The sequence below is a fragment of the Scomber scombrus genome, chromosome 17 (genome assembly GCF_963691925.1).
Source record: "Scomber scombrus chromosome 17, fScoSco1.1, whole genome shotgun sequence".
Lineage (NCBI taxonomy): Eukaryota > Metazoa > Chordata > Actinopteri > Scombriformes > Scombridae > Scomber > Scomber scombrus.
In genome coordinates this window covers 7,599,533-7,626,607 of record NC_084986.1, presented here as the reverse complement: position 1 = coordinate 7,626,607, position 27,075 = coordinate 7,599,533, and the positions used below count along the sequence as shown (strand labels likewise).

The following is a 27,075-nucleotide window of genomic DNA, read 5'->3' as shown; positions in this document are numbered from 1 at the left end:
GTTGGCGACAGGTGAGATGAAGTAGAAAGGCGTGGTGCCCAGGTTGGCGCTGTCGATGAACTGGTACAGACACTCCAGCAGGTCGTATATCACCCCTGATGAGTAGCATGGCACTAGCACATTGCCTCCCGCACGGATCGTCATGGCTACAGACACAGATACAAATAACTCACATTAAAAAGGTTTATTCCAACAGACATTTATTGTGCTATGTATTTGATTTGTACTTAGGTGTAATATTCCTCCGAGCACTAGGGGGAGCACCTTTGCCTCATTGATTGTATGTTTTTTTATTGCCTTTGTTGTTAATGTTTGCAAGTTTTATTCTTGTGCACACATAATTACATTTCTGTGAAAGGTGCTATACTGAATAAATGGATTATTATACAAATTAAATGGATTATTATTTAAGTTCATTTCAGTAATCACAGGGGCTGCTGTTGGGAAAGGGCAAAACAGTTTTTGACTGTTCTCAGATAACATTGTTTGGACTGTATTTGGACTGTATTTGTTTTAACTTTATGTTGAAAACGTATTAGAAGTGACAGACAATACAAGAGTATGAGCTCTGGTTAGAAAATAAACACATTATGATATAAAGTATTGGAAAAGACTGAATATCAGTTTTCAGAGTACACATCTGAAGCCAATTTGCAGCTGGTAGTGGCTAAAGGTTTTGACTTAGTAACTATATTTATAATATTATGAGAGGCATCCTCTGGCCCAGTGCAGTTCAACCTACCCAGGTTGCTGCAGAATTCCCCCAGCATGCCGTCTGGGTTGGCGGTGGGCATCTGAGTGAGGCCCGTCAGAATCAAGATGTCACTGTTCTTCAGGGAGCTTTGGTCCATTGGCTGGGAGAAGAGTGCAGAGATTTTAAATTATCACCAGATGTGTGAGAGGTCGCTTTGTGAGCAAAACTGTCCTGAGAGATAATCAGAGTGCAAGACTAATTTCATATCTAAGTCCCTTCCAGCTTTTTCTGACAAAAAAACTCTTAAGGACACAACCAAAACCTTGTATTCATAATCTTCTATTGAGCAGGAGAATCAGATGTGTCTTTGCAACAGAAGTAGACTATTTCCCTTTTTTGTCAGAAAATGTGCTCAAATTAGTGGGCAGGAGTACAAACAGGGTTTAATATTGGCAAATGACTTCATATTTAATGATACGCTTATATGTAGGCCTAAATAGCTAAAGCAGTTTTTTCTTGTAAACAAATAGTAAAGGGAAGAGAGGTATAATAAAAGCTACAACAAGTCTTCCTCTCTCAAAATTGAACATAATAAAACTTCACACCACAGCCAACATCTGGTGAGAAGTGGGACAGACAGCGCTCGTTAAACCTCTGTGATCAACTATATACAACCAAATTCACAATTTATTTGTTCTCATTTACATATTTTTGTCTGTTTCTGCTGTCAAACAACAGAATTAGTGATTTGAACGCAGCTCATGAATACTACATGTAAACCAGCAGTCATTCTCAAGCTACTTCTCTGTGGTGATGAACATTTTATGACTGTGGCATCATCTGACAAAAATCAACATAAATACAGATTAATGACAACAAGCTGTGGTTTGTGTTTGTTTATACTGACATTTTAAAATGAGTGGTCACAGGAGGCGCCACAAAACCATGAATCTAACCCTAACCCTGAGGACAGGGGGCCAAAATGGAGAAAGAAATATGCATTTATGAATGTGAAAGGCTCTATGTGCATGTAGGCTACTTTATACACATTATTCAGGTCATTCAAAATAATACAGCATGGGGTACTGCATTAATTAAACCGATTAAAATGTAGACACAAAACATCTGTTATCTCTAAACTACATATGTATGGACCTCAGAGGGTTTGAACAGCACAGCTAACCAGCACAGCTAGTATCCTTATTTATTTTTTAAGACATGACATATGTTTTTTATCTTGCACTTTATAATCAAATCTGTCTATCTATCTATCTATCTATCTATCTATGTATCTACCTATCTATCGATCTATCTATCGATCTATCCACATTAGGCATCTGGACCTACCTGTGGATGTGTGGTGAGGAGGGATGACCCCGACACATAGGAAACTTTCTCATGGTGAGACTGGATGATCCAGTTAGAGCTACCCAACGAGTAACCGGAGCTTAATGGGGAGACTTGTACCGCTCCAAACAACTCCTGCAGAAACAAACAAAAAAATGTCAGTAAGAGGAGACATAAATATTCATGAGAAAGAGGTCAAATAAAGCTAATTTCATACAAACAACATAATGAATCACAGCCTGAGGAAGATCTGCTTTCTTGTATTATATTTTTGTCCCTTTTAACTTTTAAATTGTACATTTTTATGCAAGCAGACAGGAGAACAGGATCATTGTTTAACTATTAATTGACTCTTCGACAAAATAACTTCTTACCACTTTCTGTGAATAACCCACAAGCTGCACTTTGCTGAGGGCAGAGTTGACCTCCTGCATACTGTAGCATCGCTTCCACGTCCACACATCCACCGCATCCTTCAGTGGCGCAGGGAGCATCCTTTTATAATACAAATGATTTATATATTCAGATCATGTTAAAAAAGTTATATGCACGTGTTATAATAGGTTATTCATCCTTGATTCTTCTTTTCATGAGTTTTGTGTTCTCTGCATTTCCTTGTTCTTCCAGCAGGTGGCAGACTGGGCTTTGGGAACTCTCTCCATGAAGTTCACCAGCTCCTCCATCAGTAGTCTGAGGAGAAAACAGCACAAAGCAGCATTTTCTTAAATATCTCAAACCCCCAAAAAACCCAAACACATAATTAAATTTGCAACAGTAGTTTAGACCTCTGGCTCTGTTTACACAATATACCAAACTGTGCGACATGATTCCCTTTAAATGAATAAGTGTTGAGTTTTAATTACCTCCCGATCTGCAGAGTGGGCTCTGTAGCGTACACCGTGCCAGTGAAGCCTGTGTGTTCAGTGATGTAGGGCAGAGCCATCATACAGTGGTAGTTGGAGATCAGGATGACATCGATGGTAGACAGATCCAGCAGTTCTTTCTGGGGTCGACATAAATAGAAAAGATTACTTAGTTGATTTATTTAGGGCAAATATGTTTTATTATTTCAAGCAGTAAAATAAGTGATTGCAGCTTATATGTGTACAAGTATATATGTGTGGTGGCTGTGTTTATTACCTCAGGCAGACAAAACTCTGGCTGTGAGTCTACAAACACTCTTCCTGCACACTCCTTCAGCTCCTGGAAAGACGGAAACTTTCGACTTTAGTGTGTTGTTTAATTAACTTTAGTTTAATTAATCATCATAAGTGCTACTGTATTTCACAGGAAAATTTCAGAATTCATTTTAAAGGATACGTTCACAGTTTTTCCAAGTCTGTCTTAAAACAATAGTCTGGAGTTCATAAGAAGAGTGAAAGAGGTTTTCCTTGCTGTAATCATTCCTCCTGTCCGTACTGTCTATTTAAAGATCTCCTTCAAATGTGCTTTCTGTGATGGGGGCCAAAATCCACAGTGTGTCCACACAATTGTTTAAAAGTTGATGTGAAGCTTATATGAGGCTTCAGCAGTCTGAGTTAGTCATATCTAGTGGATATCTGCCACACGTCTTTTTAGCATCAGATTCCCTCTTAGTGTTTCCCTGTTGAGCTGTGGTGGAAGTATAGTAACAAAAAGGAAACTTTGACACTAAAAAGTGTGTAACATTGAAATATATCTACTTGATTCTACTAATTTGGATCGCAGAAGCTTCATATTAACTTCAGATAAACTTTAATAGAATTTTCTGAACTCCTGACTGAAACTGTGAACTCGTCCTTTAAGCTGCTCTCACAAATCAACATTTACAGACAGTGAGCGCTAAATGAACAACAAAAACTAAAAATCATCTTCTCACCTTTTCCAAGTTGATCGTTCCATCCTTATAGACCCAACCAGGAAGCTTTGAGAGTCTTGGACTGACAAGAGACAAACACACATTTTAATTCATACTGGCAGGTCTGTAACCAAGGAAGGGAGGAAGGAAGGGAGGAAAGAAGTCAGGTGGGTAGGTAAGTGGGTAGGAAGGAAGGAAGGAAGGAAGGAAGGACGGAAGGAAGGAAGAAGGAAGGTGGCTAGATGGGCAATAAATTGAATAGTTAGATGGTAGATAGAAAGTTAGGTAGGAAGGAAGGAAGGAAGGAAGGAAGGAAGGAAGGAAGGAAGTTAAGTAGGCTAGGTAGGTAGGTAGAAGTTAGGCAGGTAGGTAAGAAGGGAGGAATAAATGATGGAAGAAAGGAAGAAAGATAGGACGTTAGATAGTTAATTAATTGGGCATGTAGGAAGGAAGTTAGGTAGTTAAGTCGGTTGGCCGGGAAACTAGCTGATGCCAGCCACTCACCTGTGCACTAGAGGAAGGGGCAGGAAGTTGAGGACAGAGGTGGTGTCCAGTCCACAGTCCAGCATGATGGTGGTGGATTTAAATTTGAGGACATTGCAAGGCAAGGTGGGATGACCAGACAGACAGTACTATAAGAGGAAATACAATCATTAGAAACACACGTGGAAAAACATAAACAAAAAGAAAGATAAAAACAACATTTTACTATGCAAAAGACACAATAGATGACTAATACTGCAGAAGTAGAAGTAAGGACATTATGTTTTTATCTGTAGTATAGATTTAAAGTTGTCTAAACGCGGACACACACACACAGCTGCAGACACATTTGCTTTACACGCTGCTATAGTCTACTTTAACATTAACTGTGCTAATAATTTGTTTTAACTCACCAATTTCATATTGAACAGGAGCAAAAACTGGTGAATAAAGGTTTAGCCAGGCTACCTAGTTTTGGCTATCACTGTTTCTCCGGTCTCTACCAGCTTTGTTTCTCCGGTGTTTACTGTCTGCTGCCTCCTACCGACCCGGAGGTCTCCCTCACTCACATCACACAGAGACACAGAGGGATAATAATTAAGAAAACAAGTACATAAACAGCACTGTCCATTTACCAATCAGTAATCAAAATATCAATTAAAGTGTAATCATTGACTATAGGACTGTCTGTTTTATTGGCCTTAACCAGAGCGGTATATAAATGACAGTTATTACTTCTATTTGTTTTACCAGGGAAGTGTTAGAGAGGATATTACAGATGATTATACTGCTAAACCCCCCAAAAGTCAGATATTTACAATAAAAAAAGTTAGATAGTATGAGTTCAGCGGTCTTTAGTAATAGAAGCCCATTTAATTCATCATAATGAGTAACTTTCTCAAAATAATGACTTAGTATCTCAAAATAATGACTTAGTATCTCAAAATGACTTAGTAACTCAAAGTAATGAGAAAATATCTCAAAATGATGAGAAAATATCTCAAAACAATGACTTAGTAACCCAAAATAATGACTTAGTATCTCAAAATAATGAGAAGATATCTCAAAATAATGACTTAATATCTCAAAATAATGAGAAGATATCTCAAAATAATGACTTAGTATCTCAAAATAATGACTTAGTTACTCAAAATAATGACTTAGTTACTCAAAATAATGAGAAACTATCTCAAATATATTGACTTAGTATCTCAAAATAATTACTTACTATCGCAAAATAATGATGTAACTCTGGTATCTTAAAATATTCAGAAACTATCTCTAAATGATGACTTATCTCAGTGTTTTGAGATAATTTCTCATTATATTGACTTATATACTTGTTTTTTTCATCACATTGGCGGAAATGGGCTTTGATACATTCCAGCTAACCTGTATAACGTGAAGGTTATATATAGTTGTAGTGTATTTTTGAGCAGCCAGTGGGGGGAAGCATGCTGCAGGAAACTAATAGTGAACTAACTTTCTTCATCTACGGCTCTGCTTTTCCCCCCATTCACTGATCCCACATAATGTCACATTCATGTACGTTCGGAATAATCGGAAAAATCGGAAAGATGTCTACACTAGGTGGGAAAATTCATATGAACGTCATTTGTAATATAGTATTAAGTGTTAAACATCAGTAGCTGTCCTTATAAAGTGACCTAAGTTATATTGATTAGAAAAGTTGTTGTTGTATTTTTTAGCGTTAACCCTGACAACAAGTTATGTAAATCAATATTGTATAAGTAGTTTTAGGATTGCGGTCAAGTCACACTGAAACCAGAAAAAACTACTTTTCCAACTCGGGTTAAGTGAAACATCTGAGGAGCACCTGAAGGCAACACGACCTGTCACAGCGTTGAAACCACTCCCCAGTGACTTGCACCGGCGTATTTATCTCGAGATAATGCCAAACTACGTGATAATGTTACGAAACTGATGTTAGTAACTTTGACACTCAAACGTCCTGTATCTCCGGTAGGACTTATTTCCTCATATATATATCAGTCATATCGGTGTTTTTTCGGGAGCTTTTTTTCTGTACAGGAGGGGACGCTGAGGTTAGCTGTGCTGGTTAGCTGTGCTGTTCAAACCCTCTGAGGTCCATGTTTTCTAATGGAGGATTTGTACAGTTGTTAGTCAAGAAGGTTTACGAGTGGAAAAGGACAGGTATGGACTGAAAACACACTCAGTTTTCCTCAGCCATTGTTACAAACTGCTATCAGGTATAACATGAAGAAGTAGGATCTTGATCTGATCAAGTTAGACACCTCTACATTACAGCTGGGTCTGTTTTTATCTTGATCATAGTTAGTAATACTGAAGATAATGCCTTGTTCTTGCATGTTGCAACCAGTTATAGATAATAGCCCACACTGAAAGGAGATTGACAGTCAAAAGCAGATGATAAAGAGCACACTTAAAAGTCAGAAGTCTTTACCCAGGTGAGTGACTTCTCATACATTGACAGGAGATTATTTTGGAAATGTAATAAGTTACTGATTACTAGTTGCCCTATTTAAAATGTAATAAGTAATGTAACTTTTTCAATTACTTTAAATCTGAATACTGATTTCCTAACACATGTTTTCAGCTGTTAGGGTAAGTGTACCCATTAAGCACCAAAATCTAAGCTCAGGTGTTTTTCATGGATACTGACATGATTTTAAAGAGAGATCATTTCTTATAAAGCATAATTTATCTCTCATTTGAAAATGTATTCATTAGTTCATGTAGATTTTGGAATATAAAATAAAGATATTTTATTAACAAAGTCTGGCATGGGCTTAATTGGTACTGTGACACCATTTAAGCCCATGTGTGCTCCAAATAAGCCCACGTTATGATTAAAAACAGATAAAAACAGCAATATATGTATTGAGTAACATGTTAAATGTTAAAAAATTAGGAAAAACCTTCCTGCTGAGCAAAATCTTAAAGGTCTGACTTCTTTTTGGATTACAGTTACATTTATTTTGTAATAAAATTACTTAACGCTGTTACATATAACTAGTTACTCCCTAACACTACCTGTCAGAAAACAGCAGTTGTGGTTTCAGCACTTCTTGTTAGTTTTCTCTGTGGTTTAGTCATGGCTGTTATCTTTGCGGTCACGTTTATTTCCTTCTGTCAGGTCGACTAAGCGTATTTACAAATGAGTTTCTCTTTTACTCCACAGAGCAGAGGAGGTACACACTTGGTTTCTTCGCCATGGGAAACGCCTGCAGTAATAACCTCGGGATCCCGCCAGCCAAGGGCCCCAATGCTGTGGGATGCACAGATTTTATGATGGACCACACAGCGCAGGTAAAGGTCCAACCACAGGGTATGTTGTATACTTGAACATGCAACAGACATGCTTTCATTCCCCCAAGAGAAAGTCAATCATTTGACAAAAGGGACATTTTCTATGAGACAGAAGGATAGGCTTATTCAATGAGCAATGTGAACATCATGCTGTTGTTTATATTTCTAATTTTAAATATTTCTGAAGAAGAAAAAACAGGATGAGGCATTACTAAAAACTAGAATACCACTGGATTTCAGCACAAATTAAAGCCATGGCATATAAAATAACTCTTAAGAAATAGGCATTTAAAGGCTTGGTTGATTACAGCTACTAAGTCAACAGTGATCAGATGTTGGTCATCAATTTCCATGATACCATTATCAGTCAGCCTGGCAGCAGTCCAACAAGGGCAAGAGTTACACAGTTAGTCATGACAGGATCTGTATAGAAAACCATATTTGGGACATACTGCTTCTCATTTGTGTATTTGTTTCCTTAATTATGAACCTTCAGTATCTATCTCACCAACAGGGCACCTTCTTCCGCCTTTACTATCCTTGCCGAGAGACGGAAAAAGTAGAAAAACCAGACTGGATTCCGTGCAGAGAGTATTTCAATGGTCTGGCAGACTTCATGAAAATCAACAGGGCTCTCAGTGAAAGGATTTTCAACTACCTCTTTGGTAAATATACCTTCAAATAGTATCACACGGGATATATGACATTTAAAAGTCCCATATAGAGAACTGTAGTAAACTTTGTATTTCTTCACCACGTTTCTAGTCGTACCACAGTGTTTGAGTTTCGAAAGTGTATGAAACAGCTTAGACTGTTCGCCTGAGTCACTCAACCATTACGTCATGTTTGTTATTATTTTAGTCAGAGTTGTGTTTTTGTTGCGCACATTGGCACATTTTCCACTCATCCTCACTTCCAACTGCGTTATTAAGCAACAGTAACGGCACTTTGACAACAGTGGAAACAGAAATGACAAGTCCTCTTTGATTATTAATGACACAAATTCTACTAAGTTTCAATTCTGCAAGTTTTTTTTCCCACTGCGGTTAAATGTGTGCGTGCCAGTAGATGTCTTAAAAGTATCATGACATGACAATTTTGGGAAATGGTCATTACTTAGTATTAAATTTGCTAGCATGTGCAAAAACATAAAAACTCTGGCATGTTCCTTTTTTTTTAAAAGTTTGTGTTAAAAGTTTTTTGCTATTTGTTTATTTCAGGGTCCTTTAAGATCCCAGCCTACTTGGACGCTCCAATTAAATCAAATGGGAAATGTCCTGTAGTTATCTTCTCCCACGGCTTAGGAGCCTTTAGGTATATATACACACAATACATTCATGACACTGCTGTAGTATTTACTCATGATATAAAGTTCACCCCAGGCATGTGTAAGTGATGTTTCTTTGTTTTTTCCCCCACCTTTTTTAGGACTTTGTACTCGGCTATATGTTCAGAACTGGCCTCTCAGGGCTTCATCGTGGCCTCAGTGGAACACAGGTACTAATTCATGTGATTAAAAACCAAAAGGAGCTTCTTGTACAGCACAAACGGGGGATTGGATCAGTCAGAGTTGGCAGAGTAGATTTTAATATCGTGTACAGATTAGGGAACTAACATGTCAGCTGGAGGAAATACAGTGACAGTCACAGGGGTTAGTCATCATAGACGAGCGTTAGTCGGCCTCTTCTGCAAGCGGCTGTCTATCTGTTGAGTAGGAGTGGAAAGGGTGTGCAGACAATAGTACAAACCAGGTCATCACATTTCTTTTCAGTATAGAGACAAGGGGGATCGTATGGAGATGAACATAATGGCTACTGTTAATCTGTCACTCATGTGGACTAAAGTGGGTGTCCTGTTGGATTTTGGTAGCTGGTTAAAGGCTAAAGCCACAGAGAGAGCATGTTTCAGTCTGGTGTAGTAAACCTGCTGGTTCATGGCTGTTGCGAGGCGGGAGACAGAGTCTGTTTCACATACTGGTGGCCGCTGGTGCTTTTGTCACACAGTTTGTTCAGTGTGTGACTGTAAACAAACTGCTTCCAAACACACCCAGAGATAAATCGACCTGTCAACAATCTGAACAAAATCCAGGCAAAAACTTCTCTAAGTGCTCCAAAAAACTGACCTGTAACAACAGCAATGTTGAGTGTAATATTAAGGGGAATCGTGCAATATTGATGGCAGCGAGTGGAATGTCTGGAGTGTTAGTTTTAGTACTAATTACTCATTTATTTTATTCTTTTACAAGCACCTTCTTTTTTTGACAATAAAGACTATTCTATTCTATTATTATTTTGTAGTTAGCTACTGAATCATTTCTCTTTTTCTTTTTTAATGCAGAGACATGTCTGCCTCAGCTACGTATTATTTTCGTGAGAAGACAGAAGAAGAGAAGGCCAGTAAGAGTTTGCCTAAACCGGCTGGCTCAGAGGCAGACAACCTGGTGAAGGAGTGGATGTATTACAGGGCTCTGCAGCACGGAGAGAGCGAATTCACCCTCAGAAATACGCAAGTATGAAGTGTTAAATCATCACAAAAAATAAGTCTGCACAATCTTTTGTTTTATCAGTGTGAGGAATTTAGTGGCATCCAGCAGAAATAGAATATAATATACATACTTTTGTTTTTAAAGGTTCAATGTGTAGGAATTGCCCACACACACTCACCCATACACACAAATACACCAACCCACCACCATTATCACTCACTGAATATAGTGTAAAGCTGACTTTATTACATTTAATCTATGCGTAAAGATATCAAAACACTACAGAGACATTAGAGCCAGCGGTAAATTATTATTAGAATTACTGGGCAGCGTTAGTCCGTCTTCCTCCCATGTTTTAACCGTTCTGACCGGACGCTACAGTGACTCACTGTCTCCCCTGAGGTACAAATTGGTAATTTGGTACATATCTCTCACCACATTACATATAGGCCTTTGCCATACTGTGGGTCCTCTTCCACAGAGCGTTTCTACAGTAGCCCAGGACAGATAAAAACCAAAACTACCATAGAGATTCAACTGAAAAAAATGTATTCGCATTCCTTACATGTGGGAAGTTGGTATGTATGTTCAAGACATAGTGTAGGAGGTCTCGGGAAACGTTTTGAACAGACACTGCAGTTCATCCGGCTCAAAATTGTAGTATGTGAGGCATTTAGGAGCAGCAGGACATTGCAGCGCTTGTGAATGGCCTGCATTAGAGGCATTAAGGGGATATGCACGGTTTTCTTAAGAAATTGGCCCATTCTCAATAGGCATGTTATAACCTGACACTACGCTGGTTGTATAAAAGTAGAGGTGGAGAAATGATTCCTCTTTCATACAGTGTGGGTTAAGAGTTTGCAGAAGCTGGATTGCACAACGAATTCACTTTGACACAACCACATCCTTGTTTCCTCCGATCTTTGCCCTGATCTGCCTGTTTAATCCGTTTTTTTTGCATTTCATCTAGTTGTCTGTAGTGCTTTGAAATGCTGCTGCACTTCATTATGTTGACTTAGTATTTAAAAGACTGGGATTTTAATGAGAGTTGTATTTGATGTGTGCTTTTTTTTCTCCTTTTTCTCCTGATTTCTGTCCTTCTTCTCCATCACTCCCAGGTGAAACAGAGAGCAGATGAATGCATTCTGGCTCTGGATAAACTGATTGAAATCAACTCAGGGACACCTGTGCAAAATTTTTTGCAAACACAGTTTGATTGGTCGACTCTGCAGGTAACATTTCCAGGAAGTTTAGTTGGTGGGTTCAGTCTTAGAGAAGTCATGAAGTGAAAACAGACAAAACAATGAAAATGTACTAGTTATATTTAAAAAAAGAAATATCAACAGAAACTAGTGATGGTATAAGCAGGCAGCATAAGACTTAGTTCTTTCATGTATACGTGGCTATTTGCAAGTTTCAAGATGGGATCAAAGAGAAAGAAATCAGGAAAAATATAATCAAACTACTTCTAACAAATCAAACAATTTAACATAATCTGGTCTTTTCAAGTGTTTGGCACCAACAACCTTAGTAAAAAACTCAAAAACAAAAAATAAACCTTGGCTTAAGAAAACCCATCGTTCATGAGTAAATGTTAATGGAAAAGTGGTCTAACAGTCAGTTTCAGTAAGATCCAAGAATGGAAAATATAATATATAACTTTGTTAACTTATAAATAGTAATAGTGACTTTTTAGATACGTTTACAACATTCATCAGTAGTCCTATATTTATGTACTAATAATGAAGCACTGTATTCACCTTCAGTGCAGTTCTTGTTGGCCAGAGAGGGACTCCTTGGCACGTTAATAGTAAAATGGTTAAAGGACGGGTTCACAATTTTTCAAGTCCACCTGAAAACAACAGTCAGGTGCCCAAATGAATATCATTGAACAGCATGTGTTTCCTGTTGTAATCATTCCTCCTGTTTATGCTGACCATTAGAAGATCCCTTCATAATACACTTGTAGTATAAGTGATGGGAAGCAAAATCCACAGTCCTCCTCCTGTGCAAAAATGTATTTGAAATATGAAGCTTGAGTTATCCCAAGGAGACAATATATTTAAAGTTGTCTTTTTAGTGTAGATTTCTTTCTATTTGACACTATTCTTTCACTGCAGCTGGACAGGAAAGCACTGTGTTGAGACACAAAGAGGGAATTTGATGCTAAAAAGACTCATTCTGGTAGATATTGACTTGATAGGAGTAACTCGGACAGCTAACCTTTACAAAAGCTTAAAAGTTTTAAATGCATGTATGCTCAGAAGGAGGACTGTGGGCTTTGTCTCCCATTACCTTCATTGTAAGCCCATTTGAAGGAGATCTTTTACCAGTATGAACAGCAGGAATGATTACAACAAGCACAACCAGTTTAAATATTTATTCAGGGAACCTGACAGTCATTTTAAGACGTTCAAGGTGCTATATTGGCCCTCTCACATTGAAGAATAATTATTCAGAAATCATCAATTGAGCTGTTTTTTTAGGACTGAAGCTTTAAATTTTGTCTCTACACATGTAAGATAAAAGCCAACATTTAGGCCTACGTGAGATACCTACCACTCCTTGATAAGAAGTCGATCGATGAATGAAAAAAGGGGAGTGCAAGGGTTTCCGAAAGGGTTTCAAGGCAACAGTTGAATATAGACTCTTACTCATCATCATCATCATTTCCTCAGGACTCCATGGATCTGTGCAGGATAGCAGTGATCGGGCATTCCTTCGGGGGAGGGACGGTGATTGAAGCCCTGTGCAAAGAGGTTAAATTCAAGTATGTGGGGTTTTAAAGATGTACATCATCATCATCAAACTTTTTTATACCCATCGTAGTTATTGATACTTTGGCTGTGAATTTTTTTAATCAGGTGTGGCGTAGCGCTGGACGCCTGGATGTTCCCATTACACGACGAGATCTTTCCTCGAGTGAAACAGCCGATATTATTCATCAACTCAGAGAAGTTCCAGTGGGCAGGGAACATCAGCCGCATGAGGAAGCTGGACTCAGCTGTCATACCGAGAAAAATGATCACTATAAGGTAAACCAGATCAATCAGTTACAAGTCTCATTATCAGAATTTAAGTTCCTGTCAATCTTTTTTTACTGAGTTTTTTGTTCACCTTCAGAGGTACGGTGCACCAGAGTTTTCCAGACTTCACCTTCCTGACGGGCAACTGGATCGGAAAGCTGATGAAACTGAAGGGAGAGATCGACCCGGAGCTCGCCATAGACCTCTCAAACAAGGCGACACTAGCCTTTCTGCAGCAGCATCTACGTAAGAAACACGAGGACGAAACTTCTAACTCTTGTTTTTTTTTTCCTTAACTCAACAATTCATGCTTAACCTTCTGCGATTTGCTGAAATTGTGACTTTCAATCGTCTTTGGTTGTTGTTTTGTTGGGTTTATTTAGGTCTGGAGAAGAACTTCAATCAATGGGACCCTCTGATTGACGGGAAGGATGAAAACCTCATTCCAGGGACTAATATTACCGTGCTTCAGTCTGCTATCTGAACTTCATCTGCGCCTCATGCACTGCTGAAATACTGCTGGAATGCTTCCTGTACAGTCAGTTGAACGATCTCGCCACGAAACACGTCAGTCAGCGGGAGCAGTCCTTGAAAAAATGCCAGACAGACCTTAAATTAATATTTTAAGCAAATACTGTTTAAAATGGACTGAGGATATTTTGGTGAATGGTGTTTTTGCGCTGAAGAGCCAAGATAGATAATGGATTTTTTTTAAAGAAGCTAATCTCTACCTCGTCAGCAGGAAAGATTTTTTTTTTCTTGACAGACAAAACACTCAGTGTACCAGTGTTTGTTTCATGAGGCCTGAATGTTGCGTATGAAGCAGCTGAACACATTTTTACTATTATCGGAAATTTCTTAAGAGAAATTCTTTTTAATCAGTGTGTAAATAAAATGTTTTTTAGAAATACTGTGTCTCTGAAAGGGATCTTCCAGCAGAGACGAGCTACACTATGATGATTGCAGTGTGATAATGAGAATCTTATCAAGACAATGGGCTACAAGTTGGGTACTGTTTAAACAATGTAGTCTTATGATCTTAAATTATTTAAGCTAGTAAATGTATCCATCCTGTTTCAACAGAAAGCAGCTACAAAAGTAAATAGTTATCATTAAGACAGTTGAATTAATCACTACAAAGGTCAAATGATGATGCATCAACATACTTTGTGCCTTCACTCAGTCCTGTTCATCCTGGGTCAATGAAATGTCACAACCTTCTACTTTTATACACTTACTGTCTGAAATATCTGCATTTGTACACAAGAGAAATCCAATAAATCAGGTTTGTATACAAATGTGTGCAGCCTTGTGCTTCGTCACACTTTGAATCAGTCAAAATGCTCGGTAATGTATGTGTAAAGCTCTTCCAAACCAAAGAAACCACGTCACATCTTCTTAGATCTGTAATGATATTTATTGAGCCAACATAAATTTATCTTTAAACGCATGCATATTTCCACACCAAACACAGAAAACTTACTTGAAAACTATAGTAATTCACTGGTCTTTCACATTTAACAAAAGATTCAGTACTCAGATTTTGTTTCCAAATGAATTATGCAGCAGTTTTTTTATCAGAACAGATCATATCCAACACAACAGAGCTCCAGGTAACGCTGGGAGAGACAACCAACTCCTACTTTTCTACAACTATTTCTGTACAAACGAACTTTAACCAGATGTCTGATTTTTGTTAATACGAACAATTAAATAAAGGCATTAATCTGGACCTGCTTGGTCGACCCAATAAATGGAGTAAAACAAATTATACAGAACTAAAACCTGTTGACATATTTAAACTAAAGTTGAAAAATGTCCATCTGAAGTGAACAGAAGGCGGTCACTCTTCTGGCTGCTGTTCAACAGGCAGAGTATCAGCGGATCCATCATTGATGATCAGAGACAGATGAGTTATCTTTGACAGCTGGGCCTCTGAAATGGAGGTAAAAAAAGAAACTTATTGGGAATTGCATGCAACACAAATCATAGATTGTAGATGTCATCCTGAAAAGGAAGCACAGGACATTATAATGAACAAGCTGAGGAAGAATGGTGTATACTTGATGATGAGTAGCTGCTTATCATTAATATAACAGGAGTTGCATTTTTTGACGTACATTGATATACTCAAGATTCATTAGAAGCTCTTTACACTTATATAATTGGATGTATCCCATGAATATTTACTGTTGATAGCATTTAATTTCACCCAAACCAAAACATTTTAGAAAACACTGTGACCATCTCTCACCAAAATTGTCATCAGAAGAAGACGATGTTTCTTCAGCAAGCACATCATCATTAAAATCCTGAAAAATCATCAGTAAATTCAGAACATTGTATTTTTAGCCAGTTTTCAATATGATGAATGGCAGTTATTAATATCTTTATTGTTGAACAACAGCACAAGTGTTTTTCTGGATGCTGTGAAGATTGTACATGACTGGAGTGTATAAAACTTAATGTTTGATGCTGGTTTGAGATCTATCAGTCATCATACTTCAAAGTCTCACACAGACTAAAAAGTGAACCAACCTAAAATGTGCACTGCAAAGAGCAAACCCAACATAGCCTGGCTCTCACACGTGTTTATTCTGAGTAGAATATGTGAAGTCAATGAGTCTAACACCACATCAAATCTTTGATATATATGGTACAACCTTCTGTCCATAGAGAGCTTTTTACATCTGGACCAGAACTCTGAGGACGACGTAATAAAACAAACGTCATCATCACATTTCTGATCTGATTTCAAACAGTTACCTCGTTCTGTTTCAGAGGTGTAGATACCAGCTGCTCACCGTCCTCCGTTTCAGCTTCTCTGATTTGGTCTAAAAGAACAAGCAGATATCAGAACACAACTTTACAAACCTCTTGAACAATATCCATGTCTATTTAAACTAAAATCATTATGTCAAATATTTATGTTCATATGGGAAAAAATAAAAAAATAAAATAAAAAAAAGACTTGGTAATGACCGTGCATGGTTGGCACATTTAGTTGTTCATCAAGTTGCGGCTCATCTCTGCAGACATTCGTCAAACAAATGTCTCCAACGAGACAGGTCACCTCTTCCACCAGGTCACTCTGAACAGAAATAAAGACAGGGTTCATGATATGAACATGATGTGATGATCTGCAGTTTCAGTTCAATATTGTGTTTAAGTCATTACCATGTCTAGATAGGGAACTGTGTGGGTTTGTGGTTCCATGTCAGATGTTAGAGCTGTGGACACAGAAGCAGGTGATAAGTCACACATGTGGTGTGTTGCAATTTTTGTTTTTTATAAAATAAAAAATATACTTACAAACAGAAATAAGGGAATAACAATAAAAATAAGATGAAGTTGACAAACCAAAATATTTACCTTCATGAAGAATCAACGCATCATCTTCATTAATCATGTCATCCTAAAACAGAACATATGACCGATCACTGACACTACGACAAACAAAAACTGTCAATATTCATGTTGGTGCTCAGATTATTACCATTTACTCAAAGTTGGGATCAACCTTACCTCATTACGTGCTGATGCACAAGACATTTCCTCTTGTAAGGAAATGTCTTCAATTTCCTTTTGGTGCTCTGGGAAGAAATTGAAAATTAAAACTACAAATCTGCAAAACATCATCAAAATAATTTGAGGATATGACATAATTGGTCCAGTTCTGCAGGATAGACCCATGAGTGGCTTTGAAGTTAGAAGAAGTAACCAATGATCATCTAGTGAACAAAGGTTTCCTCACAGAATACACCCTAATTTAATTTTTGCCCATGATAGGGTGTTTTTTTGTAACTGGTCTTATAAATTACTCACCAATTAACTGCTCAAGAGGAAGCTCCACAAAAAGAAACAGTGATTCGTCCTGGACCTACAATGTGAGAAATTATAAACATTTTAATAGAAAGAAATCAAATTTTAGACAAAATCTAAAATTTTCTAAATATTATCACTCAGATATAATGAAGCAAGTATAGAATACATAACATGCACACAAATAACCCAAAAATGACCTTACTTGCAACAATACAAATTTGTATTATATAGTTTCCACATACAGAATCTATAGTACTTTACATACAAGCATTTTTACCTCATTTGATTCTTCAGAAATTGTCTTTAGCTGATCGACTTCTACCTCAGGACTACTGGCTGCCTGGAAAACCTTTAAAAAAGAGATTCATTTGGATACATTTAAATGTTTTACATTTATCCACATGTGCCTGAAACCAAAGGGATAATTCACCCATGAATTAGGTTTGTTTTACCCATACTAGGCTGAAACCAACCCACAAACACTAAAAAACTGCAGATTCCTGAATCTCATATGTGGAAACTCATTGTGATGCAAATTACCGTTTCCTCTGCCGACACACTGCTGAGACAATCGTGTCTCGCAATCATCTCTCCATCATCACTTTGCTCATCTGGATCTGCAAAGAAAAAAGGGTGAATCTTTAATTACACTACATACTACGCATACTGCATACCCTTGCTAACTATAACAGAGCAGTGCTTTTATGAGACTGATCAGCATTTAAGCCAGTCTTCACAGTGCATTCCTGTCACTGTACTTCATTTAGTGGAGTGTGCTACCTGAGCAGATCAAGCGGGCCTCTTCAACAGAGCATGGGACCTCTTCAATCACGTCACCCTGAGCAATGATACAGAGAACAAGCACAAGTCAGACATGAGATGTTTCACAGATGATTTCAGTATCCTGTACACTGAATTCAGACCTGATCTGCAGAGGGAGATGTGCAGGCGTGTGTCTCACTGGCTGCTGTGTCAGGGTCAGTTGGCAGGGCTGCAGATACACAGGCAGATTATTAGATAAACAACTATCAGTGTGTGTTGCTTAAAGGATTCAGAGTACTTCTTTACTATAAAAAACAACAGTAAGACAAAATGTGATTTAAAACTTGCTTAACTATTCTGGTGCAAATAAGGTTCAAGTTTGCATTTTACATTTTTTTTTTAAAGCCTGAAAGTATTTAATCCAACAAATAATCTAAAATGATGACAACAAACCTGAATATGAATCCTCGTGATGAGCCAAGGTGTCCTCTTCAGTCATCAAGATATTCTAAAACAAATGATCAACCAGTGACTACTGCAGAACAGGTAATTTAAGGTGCCTTAAATTTCCTTTAAATTATTCATCTGTACACTAAATATTGAATGAAAATGATTGACTGCATTGGGCATGTATTTCCATAAGATTACCTTGAGTTTCGTGACAACACGTTGGACCACTTCCTGTAGGCCACCTACTGCTTCAATTTCCTGCTCTGTGGGAGCATCTGTTAAGACAATCCATCATCACAGTACTGCAATTTTGGACTACCTTAAGATTCAGTATGCTGTAGACATGTTTCACCCTTTTTCAGATCATCCCATGGTCTAAGGCTACATTGTTTAATACAATCTATGAGTGTTGTGTTGGTAGAATTAGGAATAACTCACCAAAGAACTGCTGTGCAGGAAGCATACAGGCGGGCAGCACAGAGTCAGTCTGAATCTACAAGATGAAAAAACTAAATAATTAAAAAACATCATGTCCTCTCTAAGGTCAAAATTACTTTTTTTGGCACGCTGCACCAAAGAACCTAATCAAGTGTTTTTGGAGGTGAGTTATCGCTCATCTCTCTAAATCACAGCAAAACACACAAAACCTATCCGGAGATAAAATCCTCAAGTTCAGATGAGAATGAGTTTCAGTTTTTTTCATTAAATTGTCCATTTAAAAGGTGTTTATTTTATGTAAAGTGTGTATGTGTATGTGTGTGTGTGTGTGTGTGTGTGTGTGTGTGTGTGTGTGTGTGTGTGTGTGTGTGTGTGTGTGTGTGTGTGTGTGTGTGTGTGTGTGTACTGCTACAAACAACTTCAGGTACCTGCTTTGAGTTTTCAGAAGTCACAGAAATTGTCTCATGCAAGTCGGTGTTCTCCCTCTGTCTGGGAAAAGCTTGGCGGGGAATCTTTAGAAGAAGATGACACCCAATTAGATTTCATCAAGTCTATCTACCCACATGTACATATCTTAAGTCTAAGAATAACATTTTCTTCTTTAATCCCTAAAATGATCCAATGCCCTGTTCAGTAAAAACTACTATAATCAGAATCTATACACCTTGTACAGGCAGACGTTAATGTCACAGAATTTACCATTTTTACTGATGTGACGCTGGTAACAGAACTGTCCACTGCAGTGGTAACCTCGCCATCATCTCTTTCTTCATTTGAATCTGGAAATGCAGAGAAAAAGAAAAGAAAAGAAACAAGTCTTCAACTTCACACAATCACTTACAGAAATTGACAGCAGGTGACCATCAGCATCTGTTAAATTCAACATTATAACCAAATGTACATGATACCTATGAATTATTTTAAATTTCAGCTGCTCGTTTAGGGGAAGGTCATGCATCACATTGTGTTGCTTACCAGAATAAATCATGCGAGAGCTGCCTTCCATGTCGTAGGTCTTCTCCTCTTCATGTGGAGGCTTCTTCGCGACCTCAGACTCATCCACTGCCTTTTGAAGGTGCTCATCGGACTGAGAGTTTGATTCATCTGGCAAAATACTGTCTGTCGGTGAAGCATTCTCTTCTTCAGAGCCCTCGTCAGTTTCCACCACATTTTTGGAAAAGCTCAAGTTCCAAATAACACGGTCATCTTTGTTATCAGAGGGAGGCAACGCAGTGTCTTCTATGTCACTATCCGATGGCAAGAGATCATTTGATTCAGATTGAGATATCACAATAGTGGGGGATATTTTCACCCCTTCTTTCGAAACAGTTTCTATCAGGCTCTCCAATGTTCTTAGGATTTGGGGATCACATTCTGACAAAATCAGATCCCTTTCTTCTTGAAGGGACTCTTCAGAGCACTCGCTGTTGTTTTGAGTATTTTCTAATTTGTAGTCGCCATCTGTTGCATGAAGGTCAACAAGCTTGTCTGTTACCTGAGTGTTTGAACACTCAGTTTCCGCTGGTGTTTGATGATCTTCAGGTAGCTCAGTCTCTTTCTTTGATGAATTATGTGAGGGTGGTGTTTCACATGAAGTGAATAGCGCTGCATCAGGTTTCTTTTCTTGTGCGGAGCTCCACCAGGTTTTCAGTGCCTCGTTTATCACCTTGCCTTCACATTCCAGCAGCACAATGCATCTGCTCTGTCCTCCTTCTTCTGTTACTACTCTAATGACAGTCAGCTGTAGTAAGTTGTCTGCTGTGAGTGCTGACAACTCGTCTACGGCACCGGTGTCCAAAGATCCGTGTGAAGCATCAAAACCTTCAAGCTCGCACAAAAACGCCTGTGGTGGAGTTTCCAAAAGGTCAAGAGGCATTTCTCGAACATCTGATCTCTTGACTTGGGACTTGTTTCCATAGTCCACAAAGAGAATGGACAGCTCGCCTCCATCTTTATCGATGACTTCTCCACGATACCAAAGCTGATCCTCTGAAAAGAGAGCAATGCATGGGCTGCCAGGGGAAAGACGATCTGTGTCCAACTGTTTCTGATCTGCTGCATTCCCAACTTCTGAGACACTTTCTGTTATCTTATCAAGTTCTTCTGAGTCAGCAGACTGGCACCAAAAGGTCTGAGCATCATTTATAGTTGTGATGTAGACTGCTAACTTTTGTCCCTCTTGAAAGGTTTGCTGGTGGTAATGCAGAGAACATAAGTCTAGCTGTGAGTTCTCAGAGTTTTCGACAGACTTTTCCATCACTTGTTCACATTTCTCTGGGGTAGATGTTTTACACATCACTTTAACACCATTGTTCTCCAGACTGACTTCCCACACAGATCCTGATTGCCTGATAAACCGGCACTTCAGCTCCTTCTCACCATTACCACCGATGTCACTTTTGAAAGCTGCGACCACTTCTGGATCAAACACCTCTTTTCCAATAGCTGCAGCCTCACTCAGCATGCAGTGTGTACTGTACACGGGTAGCTGCAAGAAAGACTTATCAAGTCTGGCCATCTTGGAAATTGGCGTTATTGCTGTATTTCCAAAATCAACAAACTCCACAAGAGCTGTTGTGTTGCCATGAATTTCTCTAACAACTCCTCGGTACCAAGAGGAGTCATCTGCAAACTCTGCTTGAACGAGGTCTCCGAGGTTCACGTCTTTGATGCTGTTTGTTTGGGGGGTTGAGTGCAGATCATTGAGCTTTTCCACCAGGGAGAATATTTCATCCTCCTCTCTGACAAGCTGCACATAAAAACTCAAGGGGCTGTTGCAGTGGGAGACATAAACTTCTGCCTCCATATCTGATGTGATGGACTTCGCGGGCAGGTCTTCAAGTTTGAGCAGTTTTCCAATTTTGGCTTCTGGTGACACGTTGCCTTCCCTCTGAGATTCTGCACCAGGTGATTTTAACTTCACAAGCTGGTTTTCTTTTATTGGTTTGATTTGGGTATCTGCTGGCTCAGAACCATTTCCCATACTACACGGCTGTCTTTGGTGTGGAGGTGTGTACAGCTGTAATGGAGCAGTTCTGACCCGCTGACCATTTTCACAAACATGCTTCAGTACAGATGGTAGATTTACATCTGCAGATTTTGTCTGATCTCTCATGTGATGTGCAGATTTTGGGGCAGAGAAGTTATTTTTCTTGATGCTTTGAGTGTGATCATCCATTTCTGCAGCTTGTTTTGGCACAGCTTTTGGAGTCTTTTGTGCATTATTTGCTGAAACTTTTGGTGCTTTGTGACCCTGGCAGACAACTTGCTCCTCTGTTTGCATCTCTATTTGAAACATTTTCTTGATCTTTGAGTTGATTTGAGTTTGTCCGTGATACAGCTCAACCAGCAATCTTCCATCAGGCTCTCTGGCCACTACCAGAGCTCTGAATTTGCACTCTGTTGCACTCGTCTCAAACCAGCTATTCACCTCACTGGTAACATCTGAAGGGACATCAGAGAGACTACACACCACTGCTTGTGCAGGCACAGACATGATGTCATTAGCTTCTCTGGGCACTGGAAGCAGATCTGATTTGTCCACCTCAATAGTGTCGCCGTAATCCACAAAGTGAACCAGGATTGATGGTTTTGTGGACTTGATAAGCCCCCTGTACCACTGCCCATCTGTGAACTTCGCAAAGCACAAAGTACCAAAGACTGTCGGGAGTTTCACGTTCTCCAGCTGGTGACAGAGATTGTTCACTTTCATTTTGAGATCTTTTATCATGTCTGCGTTCCTCTCGAGCTGGCAGTAGAACTGATTGACGCTGTTCACACACGTCACGGTGACCTGTTCCTCTGTCCCAGTTTTGACGTTGTGTGTCGAGTAGTAGTATGTGTCAAGACGGAAGGATGGTCCAGAGGCTTTTTTGGGGGGTTCACTTTTGACAAGATTGACCATGCTGGTGCAGATACTCTCAAAAGGAGTTTCTAGATCCACAATGTTGAAAACGATTTTCTGCTCACTGTACATGACGGCATATATGGTGCACTTTAATATCACAAAGTTGGACGCAGCAGTTGCCACAAAGTCGTGAAACCTTGCTGTTGCTTCTTCGTTCCAGTCATTTATGGCAGATGATGGATCCACAGGGTTTAACAGACTGCAGCGAAAAGCTTGACCATGCAGAGTGAGGAATTCAGAGCAGATCTTCCTCAGGTCATAGAGGGAGACTGTCTCCGTCTGGCCATAATCAATAAACAACACGTTTACATGAGGCGTTTCATGTTTGTGAATTACGAGAGCTCTGTACCACATCCCATTTTCAGGGTGGCGAGCGACACATGCCGTTTCTACAGGAGGCTGAAATTCACTTCCTGCGTAATGAGCTTGTATGTCATGCATGAGCAATTTCAAGTGCCCTGCATTTTGTACGAGTTGGCACCAGAAGTCATTTGGGCTCTCAATGTAGGACACACTGACGTCAAGGACACTTCCGATGGGAAACATATTCTCCTTGAAAGTAGCAGTTCTCCTTTCGTCGATGGGAGGGACAACAGTGTTTTGGGTCTTGAAAGGCATCCCGCTGTTCCTGTATAGACCTGAGAATCTGGCATCTGGCATATGTTGTGAGACACAGATAATGGCAGGCTGAATGGTCATTCTGGTTTTGGGTTGTTTCTGTGTTTCATCCCTTTCAGCGAGGCCTGAGCTACACATCAGCTTACTGAGGTCTTGTTCTCCGTGTGCCTCAGGATCAGTCAGCTGGACTACATGAGTGTCGTCATATTTTGCTGTCACATTTACATTTAGAGCTTTGTCTGTGACTGCTTTGATGAAGAATTCAATGGCACTTTGACTCCATCTTCCATCATTTGGCCTGACACCTGCCAAGGTGCATTTCATTGCAAGCCATGGCAGCTTTTTGAACTCTTCAGGAAGGGTCCTGATGTTACTCCTATCAACCAGCTCCGTGTTTCCATAATCCACAAAAAACGCTTTGATTTGTTTTTCACCGACTTCAGACATGGTTGCTCTGTAGAAGTCACCGTCCTCTGCCTTGGCAGCACAATAGAGCCCTACAGTTGGATTTCTCACCACATTCTTGTTTGTTGAATCTTTGTATAGATGGTATATGTTATCCATCAGTTCGTCCAACTCATTTGCAAAGTTTTGTGTTTGGATCCAAAACTCTGATGGGTTGGATGTATGCTGTACAAATGCCACATGTGAGGAGTTTAGGGAGAGGTCTTCAACTGGAAACTTCTCTGCCATTTCCTTCACTTCTTTATCCTCTACGATCTGTCCAGAAGGTAGCATCTTTCTTTGATTCTTTTCTTGCTGCGGAGGATGCTGGCGATTGTATGCAGTGCTTTGAATGGCATAATCTCCCAGTGTTTTTTCACACTCCAGGAAACAGCTCTCTTTTGAACCAAACAAGTTGTTAATGTTTGTGTTCTCATCCCCATAGAGCGTAACATAGTGAACACCTTCTGAGATGCTCTGGTACTCAAATTTAGCAATCACTGTTTTGCGCAGGAGAAGGGTCCTGAGATAGTCGATCTGGGTGGTCGTCCATCCAACGCCTTTGTCGAGGATCCCGTGGAGCGAGCAGATGTAAGTCACAACAGGCATCCTGAAAAATTCTTTAGCTAGTGGTCTTACATCCTTCACTTGAACAAACTGTTTTGTTCCATAGTCAACGTTGAGTACTTCCACTACTTTTTTGCCTGGCAGTACCTGCTGCAGAACGGAGCGGTACCATATGCCATCGCTTCCTCTTGCAGCACACGGAAATCCAATCATTTCAGGACCGACAATGCAACTGGTCATTCTGCCCTCGAAGCACTGAGTGATTTGTTCTGAGAGTTTTTTCAACTCTCTTGCGAAAACCTTTAACTGGCAAAAAATCCGTTGTGGGTTTGTGACTTCAGTGACTACGACGGTCTCCACAGTTCCTGCTGGCAGCTCTGGGTACATGTACAGCTCTTGCTTGTGTAGTCCCTCACCTACCTCTATGGAGCTTTGCTGAGCCTCAAGAGGTATTTCTGCTCCACTATGGTCCTCCAATGACTTGAGTACAAAGTCCTGGAACATGTCTGGGGCTAGCTTCTTGGCAAATCCCATCTCATACATTTGTTTGAATATGCAAGGAATGTGCAGTACAAATGTTCTGTGAGACACCAGGACGTCTTGAACATGTGCCATCACAGACTTCCCTGAGAGAGATCTGAGGAACTCAAGAGCCACTGGAGACCATCTGTTCTCAGGTGAGAGAGGTAAAACGTTGGCTAGCAAACAAAACTCAACTTCAGGAGGCAGGTGGAAGTGCTCCTTCTTACCCCATGCCAGCATAGTTGTGGTGGTGCGATTTGTCATTCCTTTGTCAATGAGGAACACGTTGCATTTCGAGCCATTTCTTGAGACAATGCGGGACCTGTACCAGGTACCATCTATCTGAACCAAGCACTGGTCACCTTGATTTCCTTCAAACTCTTTAAATGTGTTTCCAGGAGACTGGATATCTTTGGCCAGGGACTGATAATCTGCTGTCCTCTCCTGACTAAATTTTCCCCAGAACTCCACAAGCACACAACAGGGATGTAAGTGGACCCTGGTTATGATGATCGTTACATCTGATCCTCGTGTCGGAAGTCCAAGGATTGATGACATTTTGGCAGTTTCATCTGTCACCTCTCATCAACAGTCGTGTGGAGCTCTGGATATTATCTGGAAAACATACAAACACATTAAACCAATAAACACACATTAAATCCAACATTTCTACTGAATAATTGTTTTTCCCCCCCCCACACACTAAAATTCAGTTCTGCCTACACGTTGGTTTTTTGACTCACCTTGCAGGGACATCCTTAGCTGGCGAAAATTACTAAAACTACATAAATTGACAGGGTTATAGACTTAAATTTCTTAAAAGCTACATTGGGTTAAAATTACAATTCAATCACTACATTTAAAATACTTAAGGTAATTGCACCTGCTACTATCTTAAGTGATTGTGAGATAAATGTATCTAATGAAACTGTAAATGTTTTATAAGCTTATGTTGCATGTTACAATGGTCTTAGTCACATTTCCCTTTTCATTTTTAAGGCAATTTAAACAATATGTTGGTGTCATCTTTGCAAGAACATATTATACTTGTATGAATAAAATGGCTTGAAATACATCACATACAGCTGATAACTGAAACAAAAAGTTAGTGAGTCAGTCAGTCTCTGAGGTGAAGCACTGACTGGATAAAGTATGAGTTGTATTTGCTGCAACTAACAATACCTAAATCTTAATAAATAGTTCTGTAAAACGTATACAAATGGGGAAAATGCCCATCATACGTTCAAACTGCCTATTTTGTCCAAGCAACAGTCTAAAACCTAAAGATTTATTTATTTTCAGACTTATAATGATTTTCCCAGTGAATACCACCACAAACTTCAGCCCCAGAAGTCATTAAACAAATAGGAGATGTGGGCCGAGGTGTCTAGAATAAAGCTAAACATCTACAACAAACTAAGCGGCCTACCAAGACACAGAAGGAGTACACTGTTAGTCCTACCATATCCCAAATACTCACTGCGTCTGTTCAGTTTTTTCGACGTTCACAGACAGGAGATTTGGATGGTGAAGCTTCGACCAATCTCGATGGGAGCAGATCCAGATGTGTGAAATCTGAAAACCAGACAGAAACAGACATGACAAAGTAAACCAGCTGCATGCAATTAAATACGGAGGGTCAGGGGATTTCAGTACAATCGTCATTAGCCAAATTCCTGTTGTGAAATCCAAAGCCGAGTGTTACGGCATAATAGAAATATTCAATTAAATGATTCCTTTAAAACAGCAGAGGTGAAATCAGGTCTTACGATGATCTAACAGGAGTATACGTTAATATCATTTCCCATGTCATCAACTCCAGGCAGCTATATCACACACCTGGAAAACAAAACTATCATTATGTATGAAACAAATGACACGTTGCCCCTACATTAAGGATATACTATGGATGACGAAGAGAAACATAAGAAGAATATATCAGTTATACATGAATCACCAAAACAAAACACACAAAAAAACTACTGTATCGGTATTAGACAAATGTGTCCCATGGGGGAACGTTTTTATCTGAATTTACAAACTATTTTAGATGTCTCCAACTAAAACTAATCTACAGACACTTCTACTGAGAAAATGCTTAAAATGGAGAATCAAACAATGTGAGGAAGAGGAGAGGACTCAGATTTCCATTTATTTTGATATTGTAAGGAAGCAGCATTTTTACAGCTGTCCTTTAAACTTAATGTCTGGTGATTTAAGGATCATAAAGAAGGAAAAGACCTCAGCATTATCATTATGATGAGGAAAGCACAAATAGTATATTTAAAAAGGTAAAAAAAAGACTTAAAATAAACAGTGAACATTTTTAAAATGTGTTTGAGTATCAGCGGGTTCTTA

General features: G+C 39.2%; 3 protein-coding genes across 4 annotated transcripts in view; 1 reads left to right on the top strand and 2 right to left on the bottom strand.

The window, feature by feature from the left end:
* ints9 (integrator complex subunit 9) overlaps positions 1 to 4,851 on the bottom strand; it is a 7,413-nt gene extending 2,562 nt beyond the window's left edge. The window contains 10 exon segments of the mRNA XM_062437356.1: positions 1 to 146; positions 743 to 854; positions 2,042 to 2,176; positions 2,416 to 2,538; positions 2,647 to 2,731; positions 2,905 to 3,044; positions 3,182 to 3,244; positions 3,900 to 3,960; positions 4,383 to 4,510; positions 4,775 to 4,851. The exon segment at positions 1 to 146 is cut by the window's left edge and continues 10 nt beyond it. Coding sequence (XP_062293340.1) covers positions 1 to 146; positions 743 to 854; positions 2,042 to 2,176; positions 2,416 to 2,538; positions 2,647 to 2,731; positions 2,905 to 3,044; positions 3,182 to 3,244; positions 3,900 to 3,960; positions 4,383 to 4,510; positions 4,775 to 4,783 — 1,002 coding nt within the window. The 5' untranslated portion in view covers positions 4,784 to 4,851.
* Positions 4,852 to 6,231: 1,380 nt separating this feature from the next.
* Positions 6,232 to 14,461, top strand: pla2g7 (phospholipase A2, group VII (platelet-activating factor acetylhydrolase, plasma)). Of its 2 annotated transcripts, none has more exons than XM_062437649.1 (11): positions 6,232 to 6,344; positions 7,546 to 7,673; positions 8,188 to 8,338; positions 8,894 to 8,987; positions 9,102 to 9,170; positions 10,011 to 10,182; positions 11,277 to 11,390; positions 12,837 to 12,928; positions 13,023 to 13,193; positions 13,282 to 13,430; positions 13,568 to 14,461. In XM_062437649.1, the coding sequence occupies exons 2-11, from the start codon at positions 7,578 to 7,580 to the stop codon at positions 13,666 to 13,668; spliced, it is 1,209 nt and encodes a 402-aa protein (XP_062293633.1). In that variant the 5' UTR covers positions 6,232 to 6,344; positions 7,546 to 7,577; the 3' UTR covers positions 13,669 to 14,461. The 2 variants fall into 2 exon arrangements, with proteins under 2 accessions (XP_062293633.1, XP_062293632.1); XM_062437648.1 differs by having other exon boundaries at positions 6,272 to 6,536.
* Positions 14,462 to 15,027: 566 nt separating this feature from the next.
* On the bottom strand, positions 15,028 to 25,275 carry tdrd6 (tudor domain containing 6). Its single transcript, XM_062437783.1, has 13 exons — positions 19,635 to 25,275; positions 19,359 to 19,438; positions 18,660 to 18,714; positions 17,933 to 18,000; positions 17,790 to 17,847; positions 17,550 to 17,626; positions 17,287 to 17,358; positions 16,557 to 16,599; positions 16,362 to 16,414; positions 16,167 to 16,275; positions 15,951 to 16,018; positions 15,439 to 15,496; positions 15,028 to 15,119 (listed from the first exon to the last, which is right to left on the bottom strand). The coding sequence occupies exons 1-13, from the start codon at positions 25,273 to 25,275 to the stop codon at positions 15,028 to 15,030; spliced, it is 6,474 nt and encodes a 2,157-aa protein (XP_062293767.1).
* Positions 25,276 to 27,075: the final 1,800 nt, after the last annotated feature.